Below are 21,005 nucleotides of genomic sequence, written 5' to 3'. Positions count from 1 at the left end.
AAGGGAGAAAAATCAAAGAGATTGAAATGTCTGGTTTTCCCATCTAGGTTACTATCAGCACTCACATGATTCTGCTGGCATAAAAGTGAAGAAACCATGCTGTAGGGAGCACACAAGAATCCAGGGAGAAATGGAACAGGCTTGGATTTTTATTTTTAAAGAATTGAAGGTGCTTGTGGAACTACAATACATATTCAGTAGCTGCAGTTTATCAAAAGGTTGTCTGCTTTTCCTCAATTGCATCATCTAGTTTAATCTGCAATAACATGTTCACTTGCAAATCCTGAGAAGAGCAAGTCAGTCAGGCTCATCCAAAACACATGCACAAAGATTCACAAGCAAATCTGTACATTAGCTGTAGTAACTCATGAAAAGGGTGGGAAAAGTGGGAAAATGTATTTTCAGTCTCAAAGTTGAAACCAATATGTTTTAGCACACACCTGTGTTGGCTTTACTACACCATGTTCTGTTCCAACTAATCTGTTCATCAGCTTGGACTCAAACTGGCAAATTCAAGTGATTTGAACTTCTCAAAAATCCAGCACTTCTGGTTTATTTTACTGGAATTAATCAACCTAAACACCTTAATGTATTAATGTTTTACAGCATCCAAGGTCCCATCCTCAAATATGATAAAAATCCAAGAGTACTAAGGGTATACACAAAACATTTCTCAAGCCTACAACAATAGAGTTGAGCACTACAGAGCAGAGACTGTGCTTTTCAACTGCTTCCCAAATTTAGCAATACATACCTTTTTTCTAGATCTTTGATTTTCTCCCTTAGCGGTGCAACCGCCTAAAATAAAGGAATAACTTTTAATCTTTGAAGAATAGAACAAGATTTGTATCATAAAACATGCATATAGGAAGTTACTTTAGAGCAAAAATAATGGTAAACAGTCTCCTATGAAGAGTTTCACTGAAGATACCCCAAGAAACTTGCATCTTAAAGCATCCTTTATGTCAAAAAAATTCTTGAAACTTTTTCACCAAAAAACATATCACCCATTACAATGCGAAATCCCTAATTACTGAAAACACTTCAAGGCTGAGTACCATAGCCTTGGTGATAAGAATACCCAATGTTATAATTTGTATCTGGCAAAGTGAAGTCACAAGTGACTTGTCTGAGTTTGTTAAAGGCAATCTATATTGAGCAAAAGCACAACAGGACAATCAGTAAAACCTCAACTACTTAAGTACACAGCTGAAACACATACCTAAGACTACACAGAGGCATTAGCTCCAGTGCAAAGGCTACAATTCCCTCAGAACATGGTATGTGAATTTAAAGAAACACCATGTTAAAAAATCCAAGATGTGTTTTACATCATAATTTGAGGGTATTTATAAAGCTTTAAAAAAACAGTGGAAGTTTTGTTAGAAAAGATAATTCATCGACCAAGACTTCTATTTGCATTTTCAATGTCTTGAAGGACAGAATCACTGAAGTCTGCATCAATTTCAGGTACTTTATCAGATGACCCAAATTTCTAACAGTTGTGCCAGATTTCAACAAGTCCCTGAACTCATTTTTAAGTTTACTAAAACTGTTACTATCATAGTTACCACTTGAAATTGTACAACCTTAAAGACGTTTGTATCTATTATTAGCTTTATAGTTATTAGACTGGAACTCTAAAAACATTTGGACAAAGATCTGTTGTACACATTCTTAATATTTCACAACAAACTGAGGCTGAAATGGAAATTCAGAGGTATGGGTACAGAAGTACAGTACCACCAGCATGTTCAATACATATCAACTCCAGAAATAGCAGGACTTGTGCTTAAAGCATTGCTACTGCACACCATCCCGACCACAGACACCTATTAGTTAAGAACAAAGCATTTTTGGAAGGTTTATAATTTTTAATGAAATATAAATGCGCTTAACATTTTGTAAGCGTGACAGAGGGAAGAACCTATGTATATCCTTCATTCTGTAACAAAAAGCAGTTCTCAGGATAACTGTGCCACAACCTCTGCAGCAAATGAGATGGTAGAGCCATTACTTTCAGAAACATTTAGAGGGGAAAAGATAAAACAAAAGAAACCCTACAGATCTATCTTAGACTCCACCTTTGTGAAGGACAGTTCAGAAACTTGTGACCAGGCACAAATCCAGGGCTTTGAATGGTTTTAGTGGAATTGTGAATAATGAAATAGGACTAAATACTAAAAAGCATAAGTGAGATGGGGTCCTCAAAACAAGACAGACTGCAACTACTAGCAAACTAACCTCCTCTATTTTACTTTCCACCTTTTGATCCCCATTTTCTTGAAGAGACCTGTTGGCAAGAAAAGAAAAAACACATAATCCACACCTAAGCAACAGTTGTTCCACTGCATTTGCACCATGCTTTTCCTGTTAAAACAGTATCTTCAGAGCATCCCTAGCTAGTATTATTTCAAAGACATACAGGGCAAATGGAAGCAGATGTCCCAATTTCCACTGAAATCAACTGGTCTTGTCACTGAGTTTGGCAGAAGCTGAACAAAAGCCACATAAAAGAGTAATGAAAATTACATTCATTTAACAGAGAAAATCAACTGTAGAAAAGTGTCTAATCACGGCACTAAAGTACGGTCAGCAGAAATGTTTCTGAGTGCAGCTTTACTATGCAAATGAATTTACTGTACTCTACTGATACAACGAGGTGAATCTGTTCAATAAGAACCTAAGATGCAGAGAAGAGATTCAGTGCAGCCCTGCGGAGAAGAACTTGGGGGTGTTAGTCAATGAGAAAATGAACATGAGCCAGCTTCAGTGTGCGCTCACAGCCCAGAAAGCCAACCGTATCCTGGGCTGCATCAAAAGGAGCGTGACCAGCAGGTCGAAGGAGGTGATCCTGCCCCTCTACTCTGCTCTCGTGAGACCTCACTTGGAGTATTGTGTGCAGTTCTGGTGTCCTCAACATAAAAAGGACATGGAACTGTTAGAACAAGTCCAGAGGAGGGCCACGAGGATGATCAGGGGACTGGAGCACCTCCCAGATGAAGACAGGCTGAGAAAGTTGGGGCTGTTCAGCCTGGAGAAGAGAAGGCTGCATGGAGACCTCATAGCAGCCTTCCAGTATCTGAAGGGGGCCTACAGGGATGGTGGGAAGGGACTATTCATTAGGCACTGTAGTGATAGGACAAGGGGTAATGGGTTGAAACTTAAACAGCAGAGGTTTAGACTTGATATAAGGAAGAAATTCTTTACTGTTAGGGTGGTGAGGTACTGGAATGGGTTGCCCAGGGAGGTAGTGAATGCTCCATCCCTGGCAGTGTGCAAGACCAGGTTGGATGAAGCCTTGGGTGATATGGTTTAGTGTGAGGTGTCCCTGCCCATGGGAGGGGGGTTGGAACTAGATGATCTTGAGGTCCTTTCCAATCCTAACTATTCTATGATTCTATGATTCTGTTTCCTCTTTCAGGGTCTCTGTTTACTGTATGCTACAAGCATACTAACAAAACATTTTCCCTTAATGCCACAACTGTATCTGTAGTATCAATCAAAAAGAGAGAAGGGCATACGTATCTAGCTTTGAATTTGAACTTCTCCAAACCCAAGGGAAAAAACGGAGAAAAAAAACCCAAATGAAAACCTAAAACTTGTCCTAAGTGACCATATGATGGTCATACTGACTTCTCACACAAATGCTACTCATTTGAAATGAAGCAAAGGATGAAGGTGAAAATAGAGCACTGTCTCAAGAAGTTGGTGTTTTGCACAAATCTCTGTAGTCTTACCTACCACTTAATTGTGTAAATTACCTCTACTAGTTCTGTTCATTCTTTAACTTCTGAAAGTGGAGAATATATATATTTTTAAATTTTTCTCTTACACCTAATCTACACAATTTTCCTTCAATTTGCCTTTTTAAAAAAAAAACCTTCTGAAAGGGGAATTATTTCTCTTACAGAAGTATGTTTTTGCATACTAGAGGATTCAAGGGTATCCAACATAAAATGGAGCTCTTTCAAATAAAACAGAGCTCCTTTACTTGGGATCTGAAGTCATTACACCTAGGGAAACAGAAGATCCTTTGTTCAGCAGATATATATATGCCATACTAGTAGAAGTTAGAGCAATGATTCCCTTCATATTCCTCTGTAAAGCTCTCTTACTAAAAAGTCAGTTCAGACTACTGCTGGGGCAAAAACCTTATTGAACAGATTCACCTTGTTGTATCAGTACAGTAAATTCCTACACTAAAATATACAGATCCTGAACTATCTCTTCAAAACAAATTGTAATTGATTGTAACAGTGGCAAACAAAACACCTCCAGTTTATACAGTATACTACAAGGAAACAATATGAAATAATTCATGTGAATTTTGAAAAGGTTTTCCCAAATAACAGAACTTTACAAGAAGCTATGTGAACAATCTGTGGAACACATAGACTTTCCTCTCTGTTAAATGAGCAAAGAATTTGGAAAACCCCTCAAAATATTAAGAAGTCTCCTCAGAAATGGTTCTTAGCATTGTTTATTCACAAATCCTGGGAACTTAAAGACTGGCACTCTGCAGTCTAGTTTTTCATAAGCTCATTCTTCCTCCTAACAATCTTAATGGCTTAGAACCAACATCAGAATTTCAGAAACAAAGTTTTCCCCCTTGATAGCTTTATACTGACCATCTCAAACATGACATCAGATACAGCTAATGGCAAGATTTGGAAGGACAGCTTATGAGGGAATGAACACGTTGCCCAATCTACTGAGTTTCTCATCCTTCCTTTGGATGTGCTCAGCTGCTCACATATCAGATGTTAAGCTGCCATAGCTTGCTGGTCACGGTAACGCACTTTATCTAAATGATACCTCCATCTGCAAGCTGCAGCAGCTCAACAGCTGTTTGTCTAACAGCTGAACACACTCTGCAGCAAGGCTGGGAAACTCCAAGAGGAGTAAGGTGGACAGCTTGGGACAGGAACAGATTCCAGGGTAAGCTGTCCTGGGTGAATCAGAACTCACACAAAAGGCAATATTTTTCTTGCTTTGCTTCAAACATTCTTTACTCTGTGCTGCTAAGCATGACAACACATTAGCAAAACCCTTTACTAGCAAAACAACGTCATGAAATATTTTGTCCTCTATGCACAAAGACTTCGTTGTAGGGAACAGACTGTCCCAGTTTTCTCTTCACTTTCTTTTTAGTTGCTCCTTCCTGATGAATTTTCCCAGAAGACAAACACTCACATGCAAAAAGAAATGTGAAAATCTACATGGTTTGCATGCATATATTATGCCTTCCTATTTCTAAAGGCAAAATTCTAGGGGGACAGTTCAGAATATTTTTTGCTTTTCAGCAGTTAAACTATCAGATTCTTTCCCAATTAATTGTGGAAGAGGAAAAACCCTCAAAACTGCATTTCTAAATCTAGATACAGAAACACAGTTATGACAAGCAGTGGAGAATCTGCTTCTGTTTAATATTTAAGCCTATTTTGTTACTGAGACATGGCCAGATCTGTACTGAGGAAAAGCAGAATCCAAACCTATGTGGCCCAGCTCTGCCAACCACCTTGTCTGAAAACTCAAAAGATCAGAACATAAATTTGTGTAAAGAAAGGCAGATGCCGAAGTGCAAGGAAGATCCTCGTCAATATCTGTGTCAGATAAACAAGCCCTTTTTGAGACTGAACACCTTATATTTTAAAAATGGTATCAGCTGCTTAGCAACCATCCAAACAACACTGTGAGCGGCTGTTCTGTTTCCCCTATTTGACATACAGTGATACATATTGATGGTAAGTTAGTTGTTCAGGATTTTTACTTTTTTTAGACAAGGAAATACAATACAAAAGTGATATACATTACCTCATATTGACAAAGTTTCCCCATACAGCTGGAAATAAGAAGAGAAAGAACATTAGAATATCATAAAACAGTACATGAGGTAATTTTTTTCTATCATCATTAGAAGGAATTTAAAACAATAATAAGTATGCTAATCACAAATTATCTAAGCAAGTTAGATAAATATGCATAGACAGGAAGTGACTAGAACACAGTTTAAGAGTATATGAGGAATTCTGATGAAATTACATGAGATTATAAAATCGTATGAGGATACAATAATTAAATACAAAAAGAACTAGACTATTCTAGTACACACCTGGAATTATCTTACCACAGCAAAACAGTAGATACACTTCTCTGATAATTATCCCCACAGTATATTACATACACAAAACACACAAGACTTCTCTGAAATACAGTTTGCCACTGCACACAGATTAAACAAACCAGAACTTTGAACTTGTTTATTAGGGCTATTGAAAAAAAAACCCACCCCAAAACTGGTAAGAGCAAGAAAAGAGTCCTATAGACCTGAATTACACAAGCTGGAAACTACAGACTGACAAGTAAATGACTGCATGCTACAGGCAATAGCAGAACCAGTCTCAAGAGGTGCCACAAGAGTCCTGCACTAAATGTAGCAAAGGTTTGTGTACATATGCATTCTCTCTCTAAATATGTATGTATTATGATGCAGACACAAAAGGCCTCACTAAGACAAGCTCACTCATTAAACTGCTTGCATAGAAAAAGAATGTTAAGGAAGACAAACTGCAGTATAAAATTTTAAGCAGCAAACTTGTATCACTGGTTTATATGTGCTCATAAAAAAACTTCCTCTGCCCAATTTCGGATACTTATAAGATCCATGTAGACACTTTTAAGATTCAGCTGAACAGGTGCTGGGACATCTAGTCTAGGTCATACTTTGCCTGGAAATGTTGGAACAGATGATCTTTGAGGTCCCTTCCAATCTGGTATTCTCTGACTCTGTAATTTATTTTCTGCTAGAAAAAAAAACCCTCTTTTGAAACTGTACAGGAGTTCAGTGATTATACAGACCATGAGAACACTGATTTTCCTTTTAACTTTCAACTAGGACACAGAACGTGGTTTAAAGTGGAAAAATGAGACAAATGAGTCTACATTCCAGAGTTAACAACTTCAGACTTTGAAGACGAACAAGGTTAATATGGAACAGGACTGTGCAACAGTAACTGATACAGAAAATATACCCCAAATATCTCCAGAAAAATCATTCTGTAATTGCTTTTTAAGAGATAAGGCCCAACCTGAGGATCCAAACTACCCTGAGTCTTAAGGAGGATAAGTAACTTATACACAGTACTAACATACATATAGAAAAATTCTGAAGTGTTCTCAGTTTTTGTAAGCTGTGCTTCAGGTCCCAAGTAGCAGCTAATGAAGTACTGTGTCTAGATTCAGGCTTTGCACATACCCTTTCATGATTATTATTGAACTCAAGCAGACAGATGATGTGTTACAGAAACAACAGAACAAAAAAATGCTGCTACATCCACTGGCACCTCCCAAACAAGACAAGAAAGGAAATGTACCCAGGTAAGATGAGCAAGGATGCAGTAATGCTGTCACTGTCCCACTCTTTAGGGGATGGCAAAGCTAATGAACTGTCTTTAACTACTGACTTATTCAAGGAGTAACTTAAATGAACCCATGACAGACTATTAAACAAACTGTAGGAGGGCACTGTGATATTTGTGGGTTTATCATAAAACTTCTGTGATCTTCCAGGACAAGATAAGGAAGCTTTATGTTAGAACAGATGATCAATAAAATCCAACTGAATTTAAAGAACACTGTGGATTTTATGCTAAGTAGATAAAGTGAATTCTTTAGGAAGAAAGGATACAGTGTTGAGCACTGAGCTGGATTCAAGTTATTTACCCTCCGGATAGGATTTTAGATTTATTTCTGATAACATTAATGGAAATTTTTTTTTTCAGGCAGTAATGACCATCTGGCAACTACAGGTACAGAATTCTCAAGTTAAATATTACTCAACTATCCTTACAATCAGTTATTTTTCAGGGCTGCAGAAACCCCTACAAATAGCAGTGTATTGTTTACAAGGTGGCAGGAAACATCTGGGCTTAGGTGGTGAAACAGGAATTGATGAAAAATGGGCTGCCAGCTACACCACAAATTCTACCCTGACAGTTTTGTTGCAAAGACAGTGCAGCTACATTGCATGCAAGAAACTGGCTTCCTAAAGAAAGCACCTTAATTGTGTGTGCCTAGAATCCGCAGCAGGGAAGGGGAGGTCAGAAAGGCATCTGTGTACTTCCAGAAACACTGTGCTTGATATTCCAGTTCTGCCAGAGTAAAGGACCTTCCATTAAGCTTCCAGGAAGCATATTTTTGTACCATTGCAAAAAAAGAACGAAACTGCAAAATAAAGTACATAGGAAATAAAACATGGAGGGATCTGAAGAACCCTGAAGTCTCTCTCACATGAAGAGATAGCTGCAGAAACTCTTGGAACATATTGCCCTCACAAAGGATTCTGAATGCACAATGCAAAGGAGGATCTCTAATATTACTATGTGTTCACATACAGTTTATGTCAAGGTTAAAGGAATGAGGTAAGGTTTTGCACCTAAGGCAAGGTGTAATTAAGTTTTTGTTAGTTTGCTTTGGTCTTTTTTTCCCCCTAAATGCACATCACAATTGTTTAAATAATGGGCTTACACAGCTGCAAAGCCAGCAGTATGATGACTCTATGGCTTAAGGAGGATTTCCTTCATTTGTCACTTCCTTGCCCTAAAGGTTATGCCAAGGCCACTGTGACATTCAGGCAAGAATGATGAAAACACATTAAAGCAAGTGGGCCCGAATCCACAAGCAGAATGAGAATTACAAGCCTAAATCTGATCTGAAAACCCTCACAGGCACCAAGTTCAGGTACCAAAAGCTGCAGATGTGAATGGTTAAATAAAGCTTCCATGCCAGCAAGGTCAATGATCAGGCACTACACATGAACCCAGTTTTTAAAAGCATCAGACTCCTCATAGACCCAGTTTGAGCAAACACTAATATAATTGAGTACCTCACTACAAAAGCCAGTCTCAAAAAAAATGAGCAAAGAAAAAAAAATACAATTAAAAAAAAATTCCAAAGCCAAACCTTGTAAGCAAGAGGTATTCATCCAGGATAACAGCCCTATGCCAAGTCTCAAATAGTAGAGATTTAATACCCTCATCTTCCATGGCCACACAAAGTACATAGTCCACGAAGAACTTTCTAGTCATTCAACTAGAGAGCATTTCTGAGCAGAGAGTCTTCCTGCCATCTACTGCAGGGGAAGAACCCATGATTTACTGGGACTAGAGAGGCAGAAGGATGACTTGTAACCAAACAAGACACTCACCTAACAAGAGAGAAGACACAGAGGTTCTGTTTATTCTGTCAAAGACTATTTGTAAACCTTACCCAGTGACTAAGGCAGTGGTAAGTTGTCATTAGGTAAGATATCAGAATTATCTGGGTTGTTTTAAGACACATGAAAGCCTGGTTTAATGACTTGTAGGAAAAGGTATAGTCCTATTTTGAGTCTGTGTTCTGGGTTGTTTTTTTTCCTCTGCATCACTTCCATAAAATAATGGGAGCAATCATTTTTATTGTAGCATTTTTGCAAGGATTAATTGCAAGTACAGTGAAGATACATCAGAGACATTAAACACTCCCACAGATGTTACACTTTAAAGTGACAGCTTCCAGAAAGAATGACATGCCTTGGATGAAGCGATAAAGAGCTGTACTTTTAGAAGACGATATTTCTTAAAGCCTTAATCAAAGTATTATTAAAGAGGTATTTACATTTTGCCAACTAACATTAATCACACATGGTTTTCAGAAAACCCCAATTGTCTTTTTTTGTTTGGTTTGTTGCTTGTTTTCTTTCCCCTCCAGCCTCTGAGAGATAAAGCTGTAACTATTTGGCAAGCACAACCTTACAGCAGAATTGTTGAAGACTTCCAAGACTTCTCAAAACAACCTTAAGCAAGAGTCGGTCAGTCACAGATGAATGGATTTCTTTCTAATGAATACATTTATATTCCTAGAAACAGAAAGGTCTGTTCAATTTTTCTAGAGAAGACCCTTTCTGAGATCACGCTGGATGCAGAGCAGTACAATGATAGGCTATTTTCAGGAAAGCAATATCCCAAGAGTTAGCCTTTGGACACAAGTCAACCCTGCCTATATGAAGTCTAAGAAAAGAACCCAAACACTGACCCCCAGTCTGTTAAATCATACTCAAAAAGGTACAACAGAAATCACAAGCAGTTTCCTGTTGCAGATGTGCTGTTAAATGGACACTTCCCTATCTATCATAGCCAGACCATAAGCTCTGATCAGCTGCACTTAATAGCAGGCAAGAGTTATTCTTCTTCAGAATATAAGGACAAGATGCATGTTTTTACCTGGATGTCTTTTGAGTCTGTAATCTGCAATAATACTTACTGCATAGTTTTCTATAAAACACGGATTACTACTTTGAGAACCTCGCATGCTGTAATTAAGCAATCCACAATGGGCTGGGGAACCAGAAAAAATGACACTATCACAATCTGAAGGCAGAGGAAAAAAAAAAGAGAATTTCAAAGGAGAAGTCATTTTTTCTAGGTCTCTTTAAATGACATTAAGATAAAGTCACAGACTTTATGGCAGTGACAATAATAAACAGTCATGATCTGAAATTATTAGTGACAATATTAGTTTCAGCATCACATACATTTTAAAACAGATGTTTTAGAAAGAGCTCATGATGCCCACTGAAATACAACTGTACCAAAAATCAATGCAATCTCTTTTCAACTAATTTTCTTTCCCAATGGCTTTGTTGTTTGCATTTTCAAGACATTCTGTTAAAGAAATTTTTATACAAACTTTTGTCTAAGTAAATACAGCTGAAAACACGGGATTTTTTTCCTTGTATCACCCTCCTTACCCTGCTGATCATAAGAATAAAAAGAATACAAGATGATACTCATTTCAAACAGAGCTGACTATCAACAGAAACAGCATGAACTGAAATGCAATTGTAACCTGAATTTCTAGAGCAAAATTGTAAGCTCTGAATGTCCAAAGTGAATTGCTTCAGCCAAACTTCCTATTTCAGAGATGCAATATAATTCAAAACAAAGCTTTTTCCTTAAATCTGACTCTCCACTGTCACTCAGCAGCTTCAATCTCCTAGCAGAAATAAGCTTTTCGTCTCCAGAGGAAAACTTGACAAAAGAAAAGTAGGCAAAGAGTACTCAGAATGCTTATTACTACAGATACATTAAAGTCTTAATCTGATTTGCAGATCTCAATCAGATCTGTAATTAATACAAAGAAAAAAAAAGTTTTCTTTAAGAAGCTATTATTTTCCAAACAACATCCTTGTTGCTAAATTGGGTAAGGAACTGGCAGAGTGGCTGCATGCAAAGAGTTGTAGTTATTGGTTCAATGTCCAAAGGCAGATCAGTCATAAGTGGTATGCCTCAGGGGTCTGTACCATGACTGGTACTGTTCAGTATCTTTATTAATTACCCAGTAGGATTAAGTACACCCTCAGTAAATTTGCAGATGATACTGAGCTGAGTGAGCAAATATGAACCTCATGAAGTTCAACAAGGCCAAGTGCAAGATTCTGCATCCAGGTCAGGGCAATCATATCAATACAGACTAGGTTACAAATGGACTGTGGGCACCTTTCAGAGAAGGACCTGGAGATACTGGTGGAGGAAAAATTAAACACTAAGTGGCAATGTGTGTTTATAGCCTAGAAAGCCAATCACAGCCTGAGCTGCATCAACAGAAGCATGGCCACCTGACCACAGGAGGCGATTCCGACACCCCCTTCTCGTGAGACCCTACATGCAGTATTGTGTTCAGCTCTAAGGAACCCAGTACAAGAACATGGACCTGGATCCAAAGGGAAGACACAAAGATTGTCAGATGGCTGGATCATCTCTGCTACGGGGACAAGCTGAGAGAAGTAGGGTTGTTCAGCCTAGAGAAGACAAGGCTCTCAGGAGACCTTACTGCAGCCTTTCAGTACTTAAACAGGGTTTATAAGACCAAGAAAGAGAAACTTTTTACCAGGGCCTGTAGGGATAGCACAAGGAGTAACAGTGTTGAAAGACAGCAGACTTAAATTATATACAAGAAAGCAATTCTTTACTACCAGGGTGGTGAGACATGGCATAAGTTGCCCAGAGAAGTTGTGAATGCCCCATCCGTCAGCGTGTTCAGGGAACAACCTCATCTTGTGAAAGATGTTCCTGTCCAAGGCAGGGCGTTGGAACTAGATGGTAATTGAAGGTCCCTTACAATCCAACCCATTCTGTGACTTTGCCAATGAATTTCAAACTGTATTTTATAGTCTAGATTCCATAATAATAATAAAAAAACCCTCAACTGTATACTATTAGTACTTCCAGTAATTTGTTAATTTGCTTCAGAAAATTATTATACTGATGACAGCATGTTGCAATATTAGTGGAGGTAAAAACATACAACTACTAATCATAACTTTACATTACAAACTGCCACCTTCCTGGGTGAAGCTTATGATTATGCCTTTGGGGAATGTACAATAATCTGAATATTTAAAAAAATCTACTTCTTTGCTATGTCTATACAGATTTCTGTATGGCAAGTAGTTCTTCCTGTTGTATTTCCTGAACTGATGGCTTCAAAAGTAAGGTTCCTGCTCCAAATCAGAAACAACAGATAGGAACTGTAGCTTTTCCTACATGGAAAGTACCCTAGACACCAGGATACATGGTTTTCTGAAGGGGAAGATGGTCACTCTTCAACTTGAAGAACATCACTCTATGTCAATACCTCAGCTAGTCATCAACTAGCAAAGCAGAGGCAGTATAGTTACCAGGATGCTTTTGTACCTTCTCTGAAGAAGGAACACTTAAGCTCTGGCAAACTGATACACTCCTACAGCTGTGAGATATAACATTATGCAAATTTTCTTTCTTTACGAGGCTTAATGGAGCTTCATACTGGATGGGGAGCTAATCATGAATACTTTAAAATTTCAGACAGCATCATCACTTCATGACAGAACTCTTTTCTTCGTTTCCCAAATGGCAATTTTTTTCCAAATCTACTGTTAAGTATTTTTTTCCAGTTCTCTGTTCAGTGTTTCTACTCCTTCACATCTCATATCTTTAGCACATCATCCTCTACCACTACTCATCCATTTTTCTCTATTCATCATATTTTGCCACATACAAGTAATGCATTCCAATTGTTAATTGCTACAAAGAAAACAAAATGAAAAAAACCAAACAGTATTTACAACACAAAAAATACCCCAGAATGCAATCCACTTCTCTCTCCCCAGGATCCACAAATGAGAAGTTGAAAACCACCAGCTGCAACTAAACTCTACTTCATAGAATCATAGAATAGTTAGGATTGGAAAGGACCTCAAGATCATCTAGTTCCAACCCCCCTCCCATGGGCAGGGACACCTCACACTAAACCATATCACCCAAGGCTTCATCCAACCTGGTCTTGAACACTGCCAGGGATGGAGCATTCACTACCTCCCTGGGCAACCCATTCCAGTACCTCACCACCCTCATAGTAAAGAATTTCTTCCTTATATCCAATCTAAACCTCTGCTGTTTAAGTTTCAACCCATTACCCCTTGTCCTATCACTACAGTCCCTAATGAATAGTGCCTCCCCAGCATCCCTATAGGCCCCCTTCAGACACTGGAAGGCTGCTGTTGGCAGCTCCATCTCGGGAGGGATTTCATTCTCTCTTCTGTTCCTTTGTGTAACTAATTAAAAATGTAAAGACAGTTCTTTGAAATACAGGAAAATCTGCAGCTCTTGTCTCCTGGCTACTGCTGGAGCTGTAAGAATACGGAGAGCTGTCATGACTGCATGGATTTGGTGGGATTTTGGGGAGCGAGAGTGGCAGTAGCTCCATGTGCAGCAGCTGCCTGTCCTCCTACACTGGAGGACATTGAACCATTGACCACAACTCTTTGCGTGTGACCATCCAGCCAGTTCTTTATCCACCGAGTGGTCCACCTATCAAATTGATGACACTCCAATTTAGAGACAAGGATGTCATGTGGGACAGTGTCGAACGCTTTGCACAAGTCCAGGTAGATGACGTCAACTGCTCCACCCCTGTCCATCACTTTTGTAGCCCCGTCATAAAAGGCCACCAAATTGGTCAGGCAGGATTTTCCCGTAGTTCGGTAGAGTTAGTTGAACAAATTTTTTTACAGAAAAGTAACAACAATAGAAATGATGGAGAAGCATTTCCAACTTTGTAAAAACAGAGGGGAAAGAAGAAGAAAGCTCTAAGAGTCTTTTTGTGCTTGAGTAGACTGATGACAGCACTAGCTCCTGCACATGCAAAAGAGAATACAAATACTAAGTGGATATAAAATATTAAAGACAAATACCAAAGACAAATATTAAATGGAGATAAGCTGGGAACTGTAAGGGTGGAAATGGCTAGCAAAGCAGAGCTGGAGACCATCTACTGACAAGCTCAACTGAATCTTGAACAGATTTTCATAAGCTACCAGGCTACGGCAAGTTGGAAGTCTGACAAGCAGAGAACTGGAAGCTGCTGAAGACAGTAAACCTATTTGCATAAACCACAGATGAAAGGCAGCTCTGCAGGACATGAAGCCAACAAGCAAATGTTTTCAGGTTTGGTTTTGGTTTTTTTTGTGGAGAACCCATGGCATGCTGATACAAAAAGCAGGCAAGCCTGATGTCACATCAGACCACTTCTAACTCCTCTATGGTCAGTCAATCCTTCTGTCAAGTTGGAAAACAGCTGCAGAAGAAAGACTACTGGTATCCTCCACAACAGTGCTGAATAACTTTCAGACAGCTAGCCTGAATCAATAGGACAGGAACAAATTTGCATTTATTTTCCTATTATAAAAAGTGAAAGTAAAACCTTATCAGAACACAACTTTAAGTAGCATGTAGCCTTTGAGCACATGCAAGACAAGCAACATGCAAGGGGCTGGTAAGATTCAAACTGAAAAGCTTACTCACACCTACACATTCTGAGAAGAACAGATTACATTGTTCCTACCTGATGGAAATTTGACAAAAACAAATGGCTAACCTTGTAAAACAAAGGATAAAAGCCATGGAAACCAATAATTCTGGGATAAGTCAAACCAGTACACTGCAGGATGTATTTCCCTCACATTATATTGACATTTTAAGTTGTTTCAGTAGCTGTGCTGCAGTTTATCATAACAAGGTACCAAGGTCTTAATCCCAGATCTCCTGACAACACTCCTTCTTTCTTGCCTTGGAAAAGGAACGAGATTACTGACATACTTCCAGAGAACTATGAAAAATTAGGTGATTGGTGACAGCCAGCATGGCTTCACTAAGGACAACTCATGCCTGACTAATTTAGTGGCCTTCTATGATGGGACTACAGAACTGATGGATAGAGGAAGAGCAGCTGACATCATCTATCTGGATTTGTGCAAAGCGTCTGACACTGCCCCACATGACACCCTTGTCTCTAAATTGGAGACACATGTACTTGATAGACAGATCTCCCAGCGGATAAAAAAAATGGCTGGATGGCTGCCCACAGAGTTGCAGTCAATGGCTCCATGTCAATGTGGAGGCCACTGACAAGCAGTGTTCCTAACAGGTCAGTCTTGGGACTGATCCTGTTCAATATCTTTGTCATATGAGCACGTGGATAGTGGGATTGAGTGCACCCTCAGCAAGTCTGCCGATGACATCAAGCTGTGTGGTGCTGTCAACATACTGGAGGGAACGAATGCTACCCACAGGGACCTTGACACTCTTGTGAGGAGGGCTGATGCCAACCTCATGAAGTTTAACTAAGCCAAGGGCAAGATCCTACACCTGGGCTGGGGAAATCCCAGGCACATGTGCAGGTTGGGCAGAGAAGAGATTCAGAGCAGCCCTGCGGAGAAGGACTTGGGGGTGTTAGTCAATGAGAAAATGAACATGAGCCAGCTTCAGTGTGCACTCACAGCCCAGAAAGCCAACCGTATCCTGGGCTGCATCAAAAGGAGCGTGACCAGCAGGTCCAAGGAGGTGATGCTGCCCCTCTACTCTGCTCTCGTGAGACCTCATTTGCAGTATTGTGTGCAGTTCTGGTGTCCTCAACATAAAAAGGACATGGAACTGTTAGAACAAGTCCAGAGGAGGCCACGAGGATGATCAGGGGACTGGAGCACCTGCTGTATGAAGACAGGATGAGAAAATTGTGGCTGTTGAGCCTGGAGAAGAGAAGGCTGCGTGGAGACCTCATAGGGGCCTTCCAGTATCTGAAGGGGGCCTACAAGGATGCTCAGGAGTGTCTCCTCATCAGAGACTGTAGTGATAGGACAAGGGATAATGAGTTAAAACTTAAACACGGGAAGTTCAGGTTAGATATAAAGAAGAAGTTCTTTACTGTGAGGGTGGTGAGACGCTGGAACAGGTTGCCCAAACAAGTGGTAAATGTTCCATCCCTGGCAGTGTTTCAAGGCCAGGTTGGACAGGGCTTTGAGCAACCTCATCTAGTAGAAGGTGTCCCTGCCCATGGCAGATGGGCTGGAGCTAGCTGATCTTAAGGTCCTTTCCAACCAAAACCATTCAATGTTTCTATGCTGGGATCTACATATGAGCAAAGAGAACTATTCTACTTTACCAGCTCTTTATTTTCATTAAGAACATGCAACTCCCTTGTTATACCAGGACATCAGTCGATTATTTACAGTAGCATCGAGATTAAAGCAAACTATGCAGATTGATGAGCTCTGGTTTTTAAATCCCAGCTACAAGATTTTACAGTGCTCTTTCCAAGTTCAATAAAGTCCTGATTCTACAATGACAGCTGCACTGAAACATCTCAGTATATCCACATAAAGCTGAATAAACATTTAAATCTTCAAAGGGAATGAGTTTAAGTTGTCTATTATACCAAGGAACAAACAGGTGGGCTTTTAAAAACAGAACTTTCACCCTGCATCTATGTTACTCATACTGCAGTGACACTGATTTTTTTTAATAATATCTATTTAATTGATTGATGTTATGATATGTCCACATTTCTCACTACAGACAACAAAAATCAATTAAATCTACTTCACTTGTATTTATAATCACCTCACGTTCTTAAGCTGTGGTTTCACAACGGCTTCCAGATGATTCAAGTACAGCCCATGACTGAAAGGATTTGTTTCAATCCACCTCCACGTAACCCCCACCTCCTTTTTATAGCACTAGCACTCCTGCAGTACCTTGCTGGTGGTTAAATCAGAAAAAAAGCTGCAGCAGAAGACTCTGTCCCTTTAAAAAGCACAACAAAAATTCAACCTTTGGCCAGGGCTTCCCAGTTTAGGTGGCACAGTACAGCCATGTAATGTCCACAGAAGGATATAGCAATGCAAGTGAATCAACCAAGCTCATTCTGAGGAGAATAAAATAAAGTAGCATTCTACCACACTAGATTCAGAGCAATTCAGACAGCTTGCTATCTGTATTATCTCTAGACTAATTGATTCAGGTGATGGGGAACAAAATCACCCCTTTCACTCAGGGCCTACAGATAAACTCTGTTCACTTCAATTTTGCCAGGGAACAATTGCTAAAGTTATAACAGCTTTTAACTGCCTCCTGCATAGAAATGCTTTTTTTGAGTTCTATTTTTATACACACAAACTATGCATAGTACACAGCTTCAAGTGAATTTTTTTACTTAATAATTAAGTAAATATTATTAATAATAATACTTGAAGAAATAAGAAATATTACTTTATCTCAAACCTAGATGTAAAGTAAGGATCCTTCTTACTCCCAGTGCCACTAGAGAAACCAGTAAATCCATAAAAGGAGTTATAATTATCTTTACCATGAACCTGACTGTGCACCTCATGTCAGGATGGTACTTTAACCCAAGTCAACAAGACTCCTTAGGTGAGAGACTAACACTGTAGACCTGCAAAGCACACGACAGGATGTTGCCAACAGCACTTGCAGCTCGTCATTTCACCACTGCACCACCTCCTCAGTTGCACCAAAACATCTTTCTGAATGCCCACACTGTCAAATTGTTATAACCTAAATTATAACATTAGTCCACATCAGTTCCTTTACAAATTTCTGTGATATAAGTCTTTGTACATGCTGGATGCTGGTGGGAAACAGGAGATATGAAGTAGGAATATCTAAACCAGCCTGGCCAACACCTCACACTGTGAAACTACCAAGAGAGCCACTCAAGGAGTCTTAAGAGTGCGTGAGAGCTGAGAGCCTTTCAACTGCCTGTAAGCTCTTCCTTTAGTTTGCAGACTCTCACAGAGAGGTTCTTTAGGCACATTTGTAACAAATTTGTATTCAAAGGCAGAAGCTTTTTATGAAATAAAGCACTTTTTCTACAAATATACTCCCTAAACATTCTCTCAGGGTTTCACAGACAATCTGACAAAATGGCACTATCAAAAAAGTCCTATCTTCTAGTTCATAAAAAAGTAATGTACTTGCCGAGTATTTCATTCCCTGCAATATAATGTGCTCCAAACTCAATTCCTCCTGCACTAACACTGAACGGAAATTCATGGAAAGAAGGTGTACAGTCTGAAAACACTTAGTCACTTGGAGAGTATTTGAGATAGAAGGCATGTTAAGAAGTGCCAGCACATACACCTACAGCAGCAGCTCAGTTTTCTCAGATGCTGTGCTATTTTAGTCTGGCATTATCTGACTGCAACCAGAGCACGGTGATGATTCAGTAATATTGCAAGGAGTACACTTTCAGGATAGGGGGATGGGATCATAATCTCTTCCACAAAAAACAAAACCCAGTCTCTCTAGAATCTATTATATCATCAGCATCTGCTAGCATATCATAACTTATTGAAGATGCCAGAGCCATAACTAATGGTTCCATTACTTTTGCCTCTAGTCAAAAGATTGAAAAGCACAGCAATCTGACACATTAGATTTGCAAAAACCTTACATCAGACACCAAGCTATTCCCTTTTCAAGATGCTTTTTGCCACATTGCTCTGCAGTCCCTCTCCTCCATTTCTTTTTTCTGAATCCCAAAGAACAACCAGGAATAAGCAGTGAGAAGACTCCTATGACTTACAGCCCAGACAACAAAAATCACATGGCTTTTTTTTTTCCTTTCCTTTCTTAAGGCTAACTTATAAAGCTAGAAAACAAGCACCAACTACTGTCCACCGAATCTAACAAATAGCCAGGTCCTAATGAGCATGTCAATTGCTACTCAATTCCCATATTTCCACAGCAGCCTATTAACTTTATTTTCAAAATTAAGTATTATTTTTGGCAAAACAGAAAAACCTTTCAAAATAAGAACACACATTAAGCTGCCCTGCTTCCATACACATGGAAGCTGAAGTCACCTGGACAAACTACCCTAAGAGTCAGAGCTGGCACACAACTTCAATGATAACAGCAGTACCTAGTAATGAGGTCCTGCAAATGCAGTAACATATGGTAGTAAAGGGAATTCCTATGTTGTGTTTGTGGGGTAGGAAACACCACCCCTTCTGCCAATTTCTTCGGCTGTACCTCCCAAATGCAAAGAGAGGATCCTAAATCTGATGCATGCACCCATCACCAAAGCCAGCTCACCTATATGTGTTGTGAAGCATCCAGAGAATCACTTGTCCATAGCTAAGCTGACAAAACATCTAAGATCCTTCCTCATGATGTGTCATCTACATAAAATCTATCCAAGCCTAAAAATAAGACAGGCTAACATAAACTAAATATGAAAAAATCTAACAGAAAAACCTGGCCAAGAAAGGGAAGAGAGGTGACAGAATGGCATTGTAAATCCTAGACTCCATCTGACTCATACCTAATAATTGAAGTCATAAACATCCCTGTCAGTGGTTATTCTTCACAAACACCTTTGTGCCTCTCTTCAGCCTCTTAAGACTCCAGCTACGTGCTGAGCTAATAAACAAAACAAACCACTATTTATTTAGCCCCCGAAGGACACCGAAAGATATCTTTTTTTTCTTTTCTTTTTTTGCAATAACCAGACACGAGGCCTGCCCTGGAAAACTTCCTCGCCGGCTCACCTCACGCAGCTACCTGGTTACGATTAACGCGGGCTACGAGTGCTCTGGGGAGCGGCTGCGGAAACACTGACTCCTTGAGCCACGTCTCGCTGACACCGCTCCCCCTGGCCTCACCGCCCGGGGCTCAGCCCGAAGGCCGGCTGCCAGCCGCACGAAGCCGGCGGGCCCCGGCCGCCCCTGCCCACGGGGCACAGAGGGGAAGCCGGAGGAGGCCGCCCGCAGCGCAAAAGCCACCGCTTCCCGCAACGGCCGCCGAGGGGGCAGGAGGGGGATGTAGGTCTTCCTCTCACAAGCTATCGGGCCGGGGCAGACGAAAGATGCCTGGCAGGGTGCCCGGCCGACCCGGCTGCCCTCCGCCACGGCCTAGCCGGCTGCCCGCTGCACTCGGGAAAGTTTGAGCAGGGCGGGGAAGCGGCGGGAGGAAGGGAGCCGGCAGCCCAGAGCGGGGGGAGCCCCCTTCCCCACCGGGGTCAGAGCAGCCACGCTGCGGCGCCTCGCAACCGGGCAACTCAACGGGGAACCACCACCTCCTCCTCTTCCCGGCGAGCGGCGGAGGGCACGGGGAGCGGAGGGTACCCGGCCAACGGGCAATGAATGGCGGAGCCATACCCGTCCCCAACCCCCGGTGCTCACTCACAAGCGACATAGGCGACGAAGGCGAGCCCCATGAGCAGCTTCATCCTCCTGCGGTTGATGGCGGTCAACAGGCGTAGCACCGGCCCCTTGCTCACCATGCCCCGCCGCAGCGGCACGCACCGCCCGCCGGACGCGCCACCGGGCTCGCGCGCGCACGCGAGCGGCCACCCACCGCTCGGCTCGCCTCCCCCCGCCCGGGCTGCCCGGGAACCACCCGCGCAGGCGCAGCAGCATCCACCCGCTCTCCCTCTCTCCTCCTCCTCCACCGCCTTCCCCCCCACGGTGGATGCGGCCGGCGGCGCATGCGCGGGACGGTACCGGTGGGTGGTGTGAGCCCCACTGGGCAGCGGTGCGCGGGGTGGGATGAGGCGGTGGGGGGTGTGTCTGTTGTGCTGGGCTTTCGGCTGGAGGCTTCCCACAGAGCGTGTCTGAGGATAGGGAA

The 21,005-nt window shown here is 41.0% G+C and overlaps 1 protein-coding gene across 3 annotated transcripts in view; it reads right to left on the bottom strand.

The window, feature by feature from the left end:
* UXS1 (UDP-glucuronate decarboxylase 1) overlaps nt 1-20,723 on the bottom strand; it is a 62,324-nt gene extending 41,601 nt beyond the window's left edge. For 2 of the 3 annotated variants that reach the window (XM_034059990.1, XM_034059991.1), the window contains exons 1-4: nt 20,565-20,723; nt 5,818-5,845; nt 2,245-2,293; nt 755-798 (exon numbers count right to left, since the gene is read on the bottom strand). In XM_034059990.1, coding sequence (XP_033915881.1) covers nt 755-798; nt 2,245-2,293; nt 5,818-5,845; nt 20,565-20,661 — 218 coding nt within the window. In that variant the 5' untranslated portion in view covers nt 20,662-20,723. Of the gene's footprint in view, nt 1-754; nt 799-2,244; nt 2,294-5,817; nt 5,846-20,564 lie in introns of those variants that run through there. The other variant, XM_031051161.2, reaches the window with a different exon arrangement.
* Between the last annotated feature and the right edge of the window lie 282 nt (nt 20,724-21,005).

The sequence above is a fragment of the Melopsittacus undulatus genome, chromosome 2 (assembly GCF_012275295.1).
Source record: "Melopsittacus undulatus isolate bMelUnd1 chromosome 2, bMelUnd1.mat.Z, whole genome shotgun sequence".
NCBI lineage: Eukaryota > Metazoa > Chordata > Aves > Psittaciformes > Psittaculidae > Melopsittacus > Melopsittacus undulatus.
Note: the sequence above shows the minus strand (reverse complement) of the source record. Positions and strands in the feature narration are given on the sequence as shown.